General features: G+C 39.8%; 1 protein-coding gene across 1 annotated transcript in view; it reads right to left on the minus strand.

The window, feature by feature from the left end:
• Positions 1-1,561: 1,561 nt before the first annotated feature.
• LOC124613097 (rho GTPase-activating protein 1-like) overlaps positions 1,562-13,242 on the minus strand; it is a 96,057-nt gene continuing 84,376 nt past the window's right edge. The window contains exons 6-9 of the mRNA XM_047141691.1: positions 5,100-5,317; positions 4,502-4,702; positions 3,350-3,456; positions 1,562-3,245 (exon numbers count right to left, since the gene is read on the minus strand). Coding sequence (XP_046997647.1) covers positions 3,075-3,245; positions 3,350-3,456; positions 4,502-4,702; positions 5,100-5,317 — 697 coding nt within the window. The 3' untranslated portion in view covers positions 1,562-3,074. The remainder of the gene's footprint in view (positions 3,246-3,349; positions 3,457-4,501; positions 4,703-5,099; positions 5,318-13,242) is intronic.

The raw sequence follows: 13,242 nt of genomic DNA on the forward strand, positions 1-13,242 counted from the left end.
CAAGTAACCAATAATGATTTATACTTTGTGTGCGGTTTACCAACTAACAAATTACAATACCAGGGCTGCAGCAACACAAGTCTCATAACTAAAAGCTGTAAATTATAATGTTAATGTATGTTTTTCTGCATGAGATAACAACATAAATCTTACTAACTCCGAATTGCTTCACGAAAATTATTTTTTGATTCCTCTCTTGCGCTGATGGCGTAATAAAATATATTGACCAAATGTCCTTACTCTTGCACTGCTATAAACTGTCAGAGTGACACAGTTAAGAACAGAAATAAAGATATGAAACTGAGTTTTACTGACAAGATTACCAAGATACAAAAATGCTATATAAGCTGTATTTTGGTTCTGCATGAAGACAAATGTTGCAAAGGCAATTTCTACAACAAGAAAAAAATATGCCGTACGAGAGTACCTTTCAGTTAGCTTCTCTCAACTTCTCGCAACAGAAGGCAAGTCACGGTTGAAAACCATCTGCACTATTTAAAAAAATATTGATAAAAACTTTTTTAACCACACTTTACAATCTAATGGCATACTGTACGACTACAGAACAAATGGGAATATTATCCTGACAAGAATGTATGAGAGTTGTATTGCCTTGGCTAATAAGTATACCAGTACTGGTAAATAATCTTGTGGATAAAGACCATTGGGATGCAATACCGTCTTGTGTGATCATTTACTGCATAAATAAAACATCAAAATGTCAACTTGTGGCAGAAGCAGAGTGCCTACTAATCAGTTGCTGAAACATCTACAATTAGAGCAGGGTTGACAGACAAATTTGCAGACACAAAGACTATAACTTATGCTGGGATGTTACTGAAATACAAATTTAAAAAAAGCCAAACAGAATCAAAATATCAGACTCTGTATGAGAATTTTCATACAAATGACAATATGCACTGAGTTGGATCACTTGCTCTTCACTCATTCACTACTATTAGTGCTACTGCCGCCACCCCAACATGCTCAATTTAACAACCTCATTGAGACTAGAAGCAGAATATTAGTTGCCTCAAGGAAACTCCCTCCATGTCATACATAGATAAGGAATTCGAATCTCTCATTATTCCAAACAGTCCGTACCTATGAAAGCCTTCTTAAAATCTCTCCTCCCTGAGTGAAATGTGGTTTCTGACAAGCTCTCTATTAAACAATACACAAAATGAATGCTCTGTCCATTCCATAACCTTCAATGCAAGGTCTCTGTGTTACAGGTAAGTTAAGATAAATACAATTCAATATAGTATATAAAACACATTTTTTTCTCTGTAAAAAATTAAAACAAAATGGTCAAAGAAACTTAAGTATAAAAATATATCATTATATATCAGATCACTTAATGAATGTTCAAGAAATAATAATATTGACTAAGTTATGACCACTTTAGCAGTGAATATTGACAATATTAATTACTCTACAGTAATTAACACAATTGCAGTGTCTGAAAGGCTTATTTCTTCCTCCTGCAAAAGCAAAAAGAAAAAGAAAGGAACAAGAAGAAATGAACTGCTGCTGTTTACATATTAAATGTGCGCATTAAACTAATTTATAAATGTAATACAAATAATTTATATGCAAGGCAAATAACATTCATGCACTGCATTTACTACTTATACTGAAAAAATCATACAGTACATCTGTCACTGACAATTTCATGAACAGACACTGATTTTTAAGAGATAGGCCTACTTTTCAGTGATGATAAATTCTTATTGTTTTTATCTCACCATGCAATACAAAAATACAATTTCAGTGCTGCATTATTCAATAGCATATATAAAACAGACAAATATTTAAAAATTACGTTAATAATTATGCCTGCTACAAGAGTTAAATTTTGGTTGCTAGTTTGAGCCTGTACCAGTATCAAAGGGGAATTACAATTCACACATAACTGGAGTGTGAATAATGTTCAAATTTAGTTATATCCCAAATGATTAATTCATAGACCACACTATGTGGTGGCACCGATATTATTCTTCATATGAAACAAAATTCATAAACGTTTCATCTTAATCCTCTTAAGTAGCAGAATTATTGTAAGTAGGTAATTAGAAAACTTACATATGACAAAACACTATATGGATAATAAGATGGGGGGCATGTACCAAATTTACATGCCAAACCATGAGAAATAGCATTCATGTATGAGTAAATGTATACCTTCAATTACGCATTTGAAAATCTAACAAAAACTTACGACAAGAAATTATCAAGAACAACACTTTTGAATCAAAATGTTAAAAGGAGCTTCCTTCAGATTAACATATATTCCCAAAAAGGAAATAATTCGTTGAACATAGGTTGGAATAACAAGCATGAGACCATTATTTATCTGATTCAACATATACATTGAACACAGCTAATGACTAGAGTTAAGTATTCTCCGCCTTGAATCACACTGTTACAAACAATAGTCGGCCAAATGACAACCACTTCATATACGTCCTCCTCACTTTTTGTTCGAGTTTGTACATAATGTAATTAGCTTTGCAGTGCTGGCTACCACAAGAGGTCTACTGTTAAATAAATGAACATATAATATCTTTCACAATATTTACAAATATTAAGTTACAATTCTTCTTGCCTGTACTACTTTCAGTTCTTTTTAATATAAAATCTTCCTATCTCAATTTAGCAAAGCACAAAGTTATGCTGCTAAACTGCCTCATTTCTTTGGTATTTCATGTTGCCTTCAACTACCCCAAAATATACAAAACTTTTTTTTGCTAAAATGTTCATGTACATTTTTCACTTTTTCATGAAACATAGAAAACATTTTTGCTAAAATGCCTCTTTACATTACAATACCATAGCATGATTTGTGCTTGCTCAAAATATTCAGTTGACCTTTTATATAGTCTCACAGAAAAAAGTGTTCACTGAGCTGTGAGAAAATATTGCTGGGGGCATTTAATGTAAGACAAAATATGATCCAGCTATTATCAGTTCACACCCAGCCTGAGCTTTGATAAGATGATGACAATCTCTTTTTCAAAAATATTATATGATTCAGACTGATGGAAGAGCACATACTCTACTTCAGTTTGTAATTAAATAATGAATATTTGTTCATGGTTTGTGAGAACAAAGTCAGTGAACATATTGATAGGCCCAATGGCAGAGAGAGAGAACTGTCCTGTCTGAGCCCATACTAGGTTTGGGCCGAATACAACAGCTAAATTTGAAGACGTCATTTTATTCAGATCACATCTGTCCATAACCTGTAACAAATATTGCAGGACAAAATTAGTCATTGTACACAACTCTTTCTTGAAATGAAAAATATTGACCTAAATTTTGAAAATTTTAGCTAGTGAACCTATACCTTTGAAAGGAACTGTACAAGATATTTGAGTATTTGGTAATTATCCTCCGGAAGTTTCTCTAATATAAGAATTTTTACATAGCGTGGCCTTTCTTCCTTAGCTATACCTGAAACAATTAACAGCAGACAAATAAATTGACCACCATAATTATGAAACAGAAAATTCTACTTTCAAAGAGGTGTACAATAATTTCTAGCATTACAAAACTTGTCACTTCATGGTTCCATTTTGACCATGGTAATGTAAAAAGAAACTTATAATAAATGTTCCCAAATATGAAGGTTTCTGGTGTCAAGAAGTGAAAGCAGTTTTGGGTTGGGACTAGGGAATAGTGCCAACATGAAATGAGAAACAGTAGTACTCGTCAGCAAAATGGAGTTAGTTTGAAGAGAAGTCATGAAATAACAAGATGAAAAGAGAAATGAAGGTGGGAAAAATGGGCTCATTTACACAAGGAATTTGCTCAGATTTGATGTAGTCCTTCTGAATAATTTACAACAACAGTAAATACATTGCCATCTCTCTGTTATCGGTATACAAATTACTGTCCAAAACTATAACTACCTACTTTATTACAGTCAGTATTTTTTTCTGTTCTCATATGTTATTAACATCTTCAAAAAAGTACAAACAACCGAAAGAATAGGTTTCTTATTAACAATAAAATAGAATCAAGGAGCAAGATCGAGAGTTTAACAATTAGTCAACAGCAAGACCAAATCAGGACAGCCATGATTTGAACAACGCTCCTCCCAAATGTGAATCCAGTGACCTGGACCAGCTAACTTGGAATAAAATACAGAATGAAATGTGTGTGTGTGTGTGGGGGGGGGGGGGGGGGGATTAGCAGTTTAGCACGCTCATATGGGGGAGAGGAGGGGGGTTAAGAATTAATTCTTTAACAAATGATTGTTCTAAAAGAAAATAAATAAAAAAGGTTGGGAGGGGATGGACTGGAAAAAAAGAGAGGAAACTACAGGTAATACATTTTCTTTTTCTTCTCTCCCCAAATTTACCACAACTGGAACTATTTTTGAATTTGTCTATAGTACAGTGTCAGCTTACATTAAGTATTATTAATAAAATAAATTATCTGCAATACCAATACAGTAACTTTAACAGTATAACAAAAATTAATTAGTATTACTTACACTGAAACTGTGTGATTTCATCATACAGATCAAATGTCATCAATGGTTCCTCCAGCTCTCTGAGAAATGTTTTAAGTATAACAGCCGCAAGATGAACATCACCCTGAAAATCTACTGGAAGGCCTTGGTTGAACCGTTTCTGGACTTCTTTAACTTGAGTGATTCTTGATGATCTACGGAATAATCCTTCAGTCTCCAATGCTATAATGAAAATAATCTTTCAGTCTGTAACATTATTACTTCTTTTTACTCATTATAATTTCAATCACTCATGAATTACTCTACACCACCACAGAGAAAATAATAGGTTAAGCATTTTTTCTTTTTCAAAAATTACGCTACTGCTTGTGACTGAGCACTCCCAGAAATGCCCATTTGTCATTCAAACACAGGAAATAAAAGTGACATGCGACAACTGAAAGATAGAACTGACAAAGTACAGATTAAATACTCACCTGATAATCAATTCTATATACAGTGCAATTATTAGAAAAACAGATTAAGAATGTTCAGATATTTTATTTACCTTGCATCAAAAATTTCGCAATCTTAAGATGAATGTAAAGCAACTATGACTGTTAAGGTGTGAGATACTTACCATCTGGCTGACTAAGGAATTCTACACACTGGCGCATTACAGGTGGTATAGGATCAGCATTATTGTGATCTTTTATGAACTGCAGAGAAACACCAAACTGTTGGGTTTCAAGGGGCACACTGGTATTTCCACTGTTTTCTTGTTGTGCCTGTTGCTGCTCTTGTGGTTGCTGTGGTGCATTTGATCGGCTGTTTTTCTGAAGCAATCGCTGATCATGGCTGTGTCAACAAAGATCAAGCAAATCAATGACAACTGCTTGATAAATGCTAAATTTAAACAATGAAAGGTCACTTGTGAACTAGCAAGGATAGGTCCCCCGGTGTGAGACTGCCTTTTTGAAATGATCTGTTAGGAGTAGGTTAGGATCCCAAATATCACACCTTGCAGCCATTATTCAAAGTAGACCCTTGTTTGAGAGTAATTGAGGAAAAAGAGTTTCATACAGGGTGTTTCAAAAATGACCGGTATATTTGAAACGGCAATAAAAACTAAACGAGCAGCGATAGAAATACACAGTTTGTTGCAATATGTTTGGGACAACAGTACATTTTCAGGCGGACAAACTTTCGAAATTACAGTAGTTACAATTTTCAACAACAGATGGCGCTGCAAGTGACGTGAAAGATATACAAGACAATGCAGTCTGTGGGTGCGCCATTTTGTACGTCGTCTTTCTGCTGTAGGCGTGTGCTGTTCACAACGTGCAAGTGTGCTGTAGACAACATGGTTTATTCCTTAGAACAGAGGATTTTTCTGGTGTTGGAATTCCACCGCCTAGAACACAGTGTTGTTGCTACAAGACGAAGTTTTCAACGGAGGTTTAATGTAACCAAAGGACCGAAAAGCGATACAATAAAGGATCTGTTTGAAAAATTTCAACGGACTGGGAATGTGACGGATGAACGTGCTGGAAAGGTAGGGCGACCGCGTACGGCAACCACAGAGGGCAACGCGCAGCTAGTGCAGCAGGTGATCCAACAGCGGCCTCGGGTTTCCGTTTGCCGTGTTGCAGCTGCGGTCCAAATGACGCCAACGTCCACGTATTGTCTCATGCGCCAGAGTTTACACCTCTATCCATACAAAATTCAAACACGGCAACCCCTCAGCGCCGCTACCATTGCTGCATGAGAGACATTCGCTAACGATATAGTGCACAGGATTGATGACGGCGATAGGCACGTGGGCAGCATTTGGTTTACTGACGAAGCTTATTTTTACCTGGACGGCTTCGTCAATAAACAGAACTGGCATGTTGCAGTCCCATCGTCCCTGCATCCTCAAAAAGTACTGGTCTGGGCCGCCATTTCTTCCAAAGGAATCATTGGCCCATTTTTCAGATCCGAAACGATTACTGCATCACGCTATCTGGACATTCTTCGTGAATTTGTGGCGGTACAAACTGCCTTAGACGACACTGCGAACACCTCGTGGTTTATGCAAGATGGTGCCCGGCCACATCGCACGGCCGACGTCTTTAATTTCCTGAATGAATATTTCGATGATCGTGTGATTGCTTTGGGCTATCCGAAACATACAGGAGGCGGCGTGGATTGGCCTCCCTATTCGCCAGACACGAATCCCTGTGACTTCTTTCTGTGGGGACACTTGAAAGACCAGGTGTACCGCCAGAATCCAGAAACAATTGAACAGCTGAAGCAGTACATCTCATCTGCATTTGAAGCCATTCCGCCAGACACGTTGTCAAAGGTTTCGGGTAATTTCATTCAGAGACTACGCCATATTATTGCTACGCATGGTGGATATGTGGAAAATATCGTACTATAGAGTTTCCCAGACCGCAGCGCCATCTGTTGTTGAAAATTGTAACTACTGTAATTTCGAAAGTTTGTCTGCCTGAAAATGTACTGTTGTCCCAAGCATATTGCAACAAATGGTGTATTTCTATCGCTGCTCGTTTAGTTTTTATTGCCGTTTCAAATATACCGGTCATTTTTGAAACACCCTGTATGAAGCTCTAGAACAGTGGTCATCCAACTGTGGCTTGTGGTCCACATACAGCCTGAATCAAGTATTCAGATGCATCTAGTAACAAACATCCAAATACAAAAGTGTCAACTAACATTAAAAGCTTCTTAAGAGTGTACTTTTCCTACTCAGTAACCAACAAAAAATGCTTACATAGACAGTAATACCTTAAGACACACTTCCATTAATTGACGTTGGTGCAATTGGCTGTAAGATACATAAAGTTGGCTGCTTATATCACAGGGACGGAGGGGTAAGCAGTGTGACCACTGCAGGGTTACAGGGTCTGAGAGGGGGAACGTTTTGTGGTTTGTCTTCTGGTACTGACAACTTACAGGATGTACAACTTACAAGATGTGCAACTTACGCTGACCTTCTGCTATCAATAAGTTTTGACACAGAAGTAACATCGATCTGCGAAAGTTCATTCCTGAGACAATCATCTACAAATGAGATACATATTCATAACAAGAAATTTGAAATTAAATTATGGCTGTTGTAACACAACACAATCGGTAGAAGAAAATGACATTTGTGATTGTGCCTAATATGACGTAGAGAGTGTGTGTGTGTGTGTGTGTGTGTGTGTGTGTGTGTGTGTGTTTACCTTCAACGAAGGCCTATTTGGCCGAAAGCTCACTTTCTGACACTTTTTGTCGTGCTTATCTCCAACCCAGCATCTCGACTATATGGTGAGAAGCAACTATCCTTTCTATAATACTGTTACATTCCTCCCTGGATTTTCCATTGTTGAGTAAAACTAACTGTTATTAATCAGTTAATGTGTCACAACTTTAAGGTAGCTGTGGGTGGCAGCAATCTGCAACAGAGAACAGTCAACATGAAATGTTCCAAATGGTGTCAACTTTTAATGACCAGGTCTTGGCGGCTAGCGGCTAACTTATCATGCCCTTACTATAGCTAGTCAATTGAGCCTTATAACATGCTAATTTAGGCAAGTTCCCAACTAATAGTATTAGGTTGTTTCATAAATCCACAGCATTTTTATTTTGCATGTTAATATTCCAGTTGCTATGGATTTATTTACATACTGGCATTTTTATTTGTAGTTCACTGTTACTATTTCAGTTTACATACCATAATTTTGTCACTTGGAAATAGTGAGAGGGGGGGGGGGGGGCTGTGGGCACTAGAAAATGGAGTGAGAAGTGGAGAAATAGGAATATTTCTGACATACTCTTCTGTTTTATTTCAATAGAGGGTTGACAGCAGTAGAGAGAGCCAGAAACATTTGCGCCATGTATGGGAACAATACCATTGAACAGAGCACAGCAAAAAATTGGTTTTCTCATTAATGTTAAAAATTTATTCTTTTTGGAAAAAGCATGTACTGCAGAGGATACAAGCATGCTGGGAAGCATATAGTTATCATGATTGCTTGATGATGGTAACATGCCACACTACAATATTCTGCAGAATATGAGTAATGTCATCCAGTTGAAATTTTGTGAACAATTTTACAAAGCAATATTGTAACAGTAAACATAACTGTGCTTATGTTCTGCTGGCAGACATTCATGTTATCCTTTCAAGAAAGCTTCACGTCCATCTTCTTTCATCACAATACAATGATTGAGTTGTGTTGCAATTAAGAATCATCATAGAAAGTTATTGGAATTCGGAGTCAGGCTACTAGTTGTAAACCACAAATGAATTCTGAACAATAAGTTATTTGCTTTATTATTGCTGACATGAATCTGTAGCAATTATGCTTGTATCATCAATAAATAAAACATTTTTGATCCCTTTGGTAAACTTAGTATTTAGCTTTTAGTCAAAAGGCCTTCTTCTGAAGTGGTGGTGGTGGTGGTGGTGGTGGTGGGGGGGGGGGGAGGGGGGGAGGAGGAGCACGCGTACACCTTGCACACACGACCATAGTTCTGGCCGCTGAGGCCAGAGCCAGACTTGAGTCCTAACTGGGCTGATGGGATCAGCAATCCAGTGGTGGGGTAAAGAAGAGGCATGAAGCAGGATAGCAGGGTGGGTTGGGTGAAGATGTAGTGCTGCTTGTGGGAGTGTGCAGGGATGTTGCTGGGACAGAGTAGGGTTGCTCAGTTCGGTATAGTTGGAAGTGGAGAAATAGAAGAAAGGGGAAAGGATTGTGGGTGTGTTGGAGCAATAGAAGGCTGTGTTGTGTTAGACTGGGGGGGGGGGGGGGCAGGGCCGGGTGGGCTTATGGCAACAAATGAAATATTACAAGGAGAATTCCCAGCTGCACAATTAAGAAAAGTTAAGCTGTCTCTTCAACACAGTTTGTCAGTGCCCATACATGTGGACAGAAAGCTCATTGGTTGTCATGCCCACACAGAAAGCAGACAATGGTTGCACCTTAGTCTGTGGATTACTTCTTTCACAGGTAGTCCTGTCTTTGACAGTGCAAGAGATACCCATGACCAGACTGTAGTACGTGTTTATGGGATGATGTATACCTGGGTCTACCGCAGGGATATATGAGCCATGAGGAATGGGGACGGAGGGCAGGGATGGACAAGGATAATGCGTAGATTTGGTAGGTGGCAGAATACTGTGGAAGGTGCACCTGAACTAGTTGAAGGGTTTGGGATTCTGAGTGGTTACAGAGGATTCTCTACAGGGTGTTACAAAAAAGTACGGCCAAACTTTCAGGAAACATTCCTCACACACAAAGAAAGAAAATATGTTATGTGGACATGTGTCTGAAAACACTTACTTTTCATGTTAGAGCTCATTTTATTACTTCTCTTCAAATCACATTAATCATGGAATGGAAACACACAGCAACAGAACGTACCAGCGTGACTTCAAACATTTTGTTACAGGAAATGTTCAAAATGTCCTCCGATAGCGAGGATACATGCATCCACCCTCCGTCGCATGGAATCCCTCATGCACTGATGCAGCCCTGGAGAATGGTGTATTGTATCACAGCCGTCCACAATACGAGCACAAAGAGTCTCTACATTTGGTACCGGGGTTGCGTAGACAAGAGCTTTCAAATGCCCCCATAAATGAAAGTCAAGAGGGTTGAGGTCAGGAGAGCGTGGAGGCCATGGAATTGGTCCGCCTCTACCAATCCATCGGTCACCGAATCTGTTGTTGAGAAGCGTACGAACACTTCGACTGAAATGTGCACGAGCTCCATCGTGCATGAATCACATGTTGTGTCATACTTGTAAAGGCACATGTTCTAGCAGCACAGGTAGAGTATCCCGTATGAAATCATGATAACGTGCTCCATTGAGCGTAGGTGGAAGAACATGGGGCCTAATCAATAAATCACCAACAATGCCTGCCCAAATGTTCACAGAAAATATGTGTTGATGACGTGACTGCACAATTGTGTGCAGATTCTCGTCAGCCCACACATGTTGATTGTGAAAATTTACAATTTGATCATGTTGGAATGAAGCCTCATCCGTAAAGAGAACATTTGCACTGAAATGAGGATTGACACATTGTTGGATGAACCATTCGCAGAAGTGTACCCATGGAGGCCAATCAGCTGCTGATAGTGCCTGCACACGCTGTACATGATACGGAAATAACTGGTTCTCCCGTAGCACTCTCCATACATTGTCATGGTCAATGTTACCTTGTACAGCAGCAACTTCTCTGATGCTGACATTAGGGTTATCGTCAACTGCATGAAGAATTGCCTCGTCCATTGCAGGTGTCCTCGTCGTTCTATGTCTTCCCCAGTCGCGAGTCATAAGCAGGAATGTTCCGTGCTCCCTACGATGCTGATCAATTGCTTCGAATATTTTCCTGTCGGGACACCTTCGTTCTGGAAATCTGTCTCGATACAAACGTACCGTGCCATGGCTATTGCCCCGTGCTAATCCATACATCAAACGGGCATCTGCCAACTCCACATTTGTAAACATTGCACTGACTGCAAAACCACGTTCGTGATGAACACTAACCTGTTGACTCTACGTACTGATGTTCTTGATGCTAGTACTGTTGAGCAATGAGTCGCATGTCAACACAAGCACCGAAGTCAACATTACCTTCCTTCAATTGGGCCAACTGGCGGTGAATCGAGGAAGTACAATACGTACTGATGAAACTAAAATGAGCTCTAACATGGAAATTAAGCGTTTCCGGACACATGTCCACATAACATCTTTTCTTTATTTGTGTGTGAGGAATGTTTCCTGAAAGTTTGGCCGTACCTTTTGTAACACCCTGTATATGCCCTATGAATAGGTTAGCACAGGATGATGTCGTGTGTGTGCACATTGTGCAGGATATCCTTATTTCAGGCTGAGGATGTTGATCCACAAGAGCAGAGATTCTCTCAGTGAGGCACAGTAACCAGCTACAATGGAGTATCCTGGGTGATTGTGTTTATGGACTCTTGGAAGCAGTTAAAAGAGAGGAGTGTGCTGTGTGGTAGGAATGAGGAGAGAGAAGACTCTGGGGAGAGGTTCTGGGATGGGCCTAAGGATTTGAAGAGGGGCTGCAGATCCTGTTGGATTTCTGGACTGGATCACTGGTACGGAGTTTTGGAAGTGACGAATCTGACAGTTGGTAGAGTCCTCGACCAGGTAATACCTGTGGTTCAAAACCACAGTGGTTGAGTCTTTGTCAGCAGGCCAGATTACAAGGTTGGTGGATTGTGTTCTTTCTATGGATGTAAGGTTGGTTTCCTTGTTGAGGGATTTGGGGAATGATGGTGAGGCAAGGCTTGAGGTTAAGAAATTCTAGAATCCAGAATGAAATTTTCACTCTGCAACAGAGTGTGCGCTGATATGAAACTTGCTGGCAGATCAAAACTGTGTGTCAGACCCAGACTCGAACTCGGGACCTTTGCCTTTCATGGGCAAGTGCTCCACCATCTGAAATACCCAAGCATGGCTCACAACCTGTCCTCACAGCTTTAATTGTGCTGGTATCTCATCTCCTACCTTCCAAACATCAAAGAAGTTCTCCTGCAGACCCTGCAGAACTAGCACTCCTGGAAGTGAGGATATTGCGGAGACATGGCTTAGCCACAGCCTGGGGGATGTTTCCAGAATGAAATTTTGACTCTGCAGCAGAGTGTGCATTGGTATGAAACTTCCTAGCATATTAAAACTGTGCTGGACCAAGACTTGAACTCAAGATCTTTGCCTTTCGCAGGCAAGTGCTCTACTGGTAGAAGTTTCAAGTTTCAAAATTATGGAATGTTCACAGAGGATGATTGGAGGCAGTGGTGGTGGATCACAGCTAGATGAATGAGTGAACCAAGTCACGCACTATCCAATATGGATTTTGCGTTGAATCTGAATGATATGGTTGGTTTCTCCACTGTAGGGACCAGGAGACAGAGAGGAGTTGGTGGTTAGTGGTTGGAGAGATTTCTGAGGTGGCATTGTGCATGCTGCTCTAGTGCCTGGGTGGCAAGAGTTTCAGTGTGAGAAATGAGTGTGCACGAATTTGGGATCCCAGAACAAAGAGAAATTTATGGATGGAGAGGAGATACTGCAAGGAGGATTGGGCATGATTTACAAGAGTTTCAAAGTGAAGGTTGGTGAGGACTATGGACTAACAGAATCTGGACAGGTAGAGGTCACTGTGGACGTCGCTGCTACATATCCTCAGAGCTGGTAAATTCTGCCTCACAGACCTACTATATTTACCGCACCCTCCGATACTCCATTCCACCACCATACTGAACCCAGAACACACAAACAAATCTGAAACACAGTCATGAACCCTTCCTCCAAAAGCCTCAGTCCCACAGAACTATCAGTCATTTCCAAATGTCGCACTTCTTGCTCCACTCCCAAATTAAATCATGCTGGACTTCTTAAAGACCTTCTCTCCTTCTCCCTGTCCCTACAGTGGAAACACTTTTTAGTAACAGCCCATAGTAATCAGATTCAACCCAAAACCAATACTGCCTAACTTAGTTCACTCCTCCGTGCAACCCTATAATCCTAATGGTGAACAACAAAGACTCCAGCACTGTGGTTTTGAACCACAGGGATTACCTGGCTGAGGGACTCTGCCAGTTGTCAAATTCATCGCTTCAAAACTCTGACAGTAACTTCATTCCAGAAATCCTACATGATCTTCAGTTCCTCCTCAAATCCTTAAGCCCATCCCAGACCCCCTCCCCCAAGTCAACCTCTCTCCTCATGCCTACCACTCCTACCATCTACAGTCCACA

This window comes from Schistocerca americana, chromosome 4, assembly GCF_021461395.2.
Source record: "Schistocerca americana isolate TAMUIC-IGC-003095 chromosome 4, iqSchAmer2.1, whole genome shotgun sequence".
NCBI classification, from domain to species: Eukaryota; Metazoa; Arthropoda; class Insecta; order Orthoptera; family Acrididae; genus Schistocerca; species Schistocerca americana.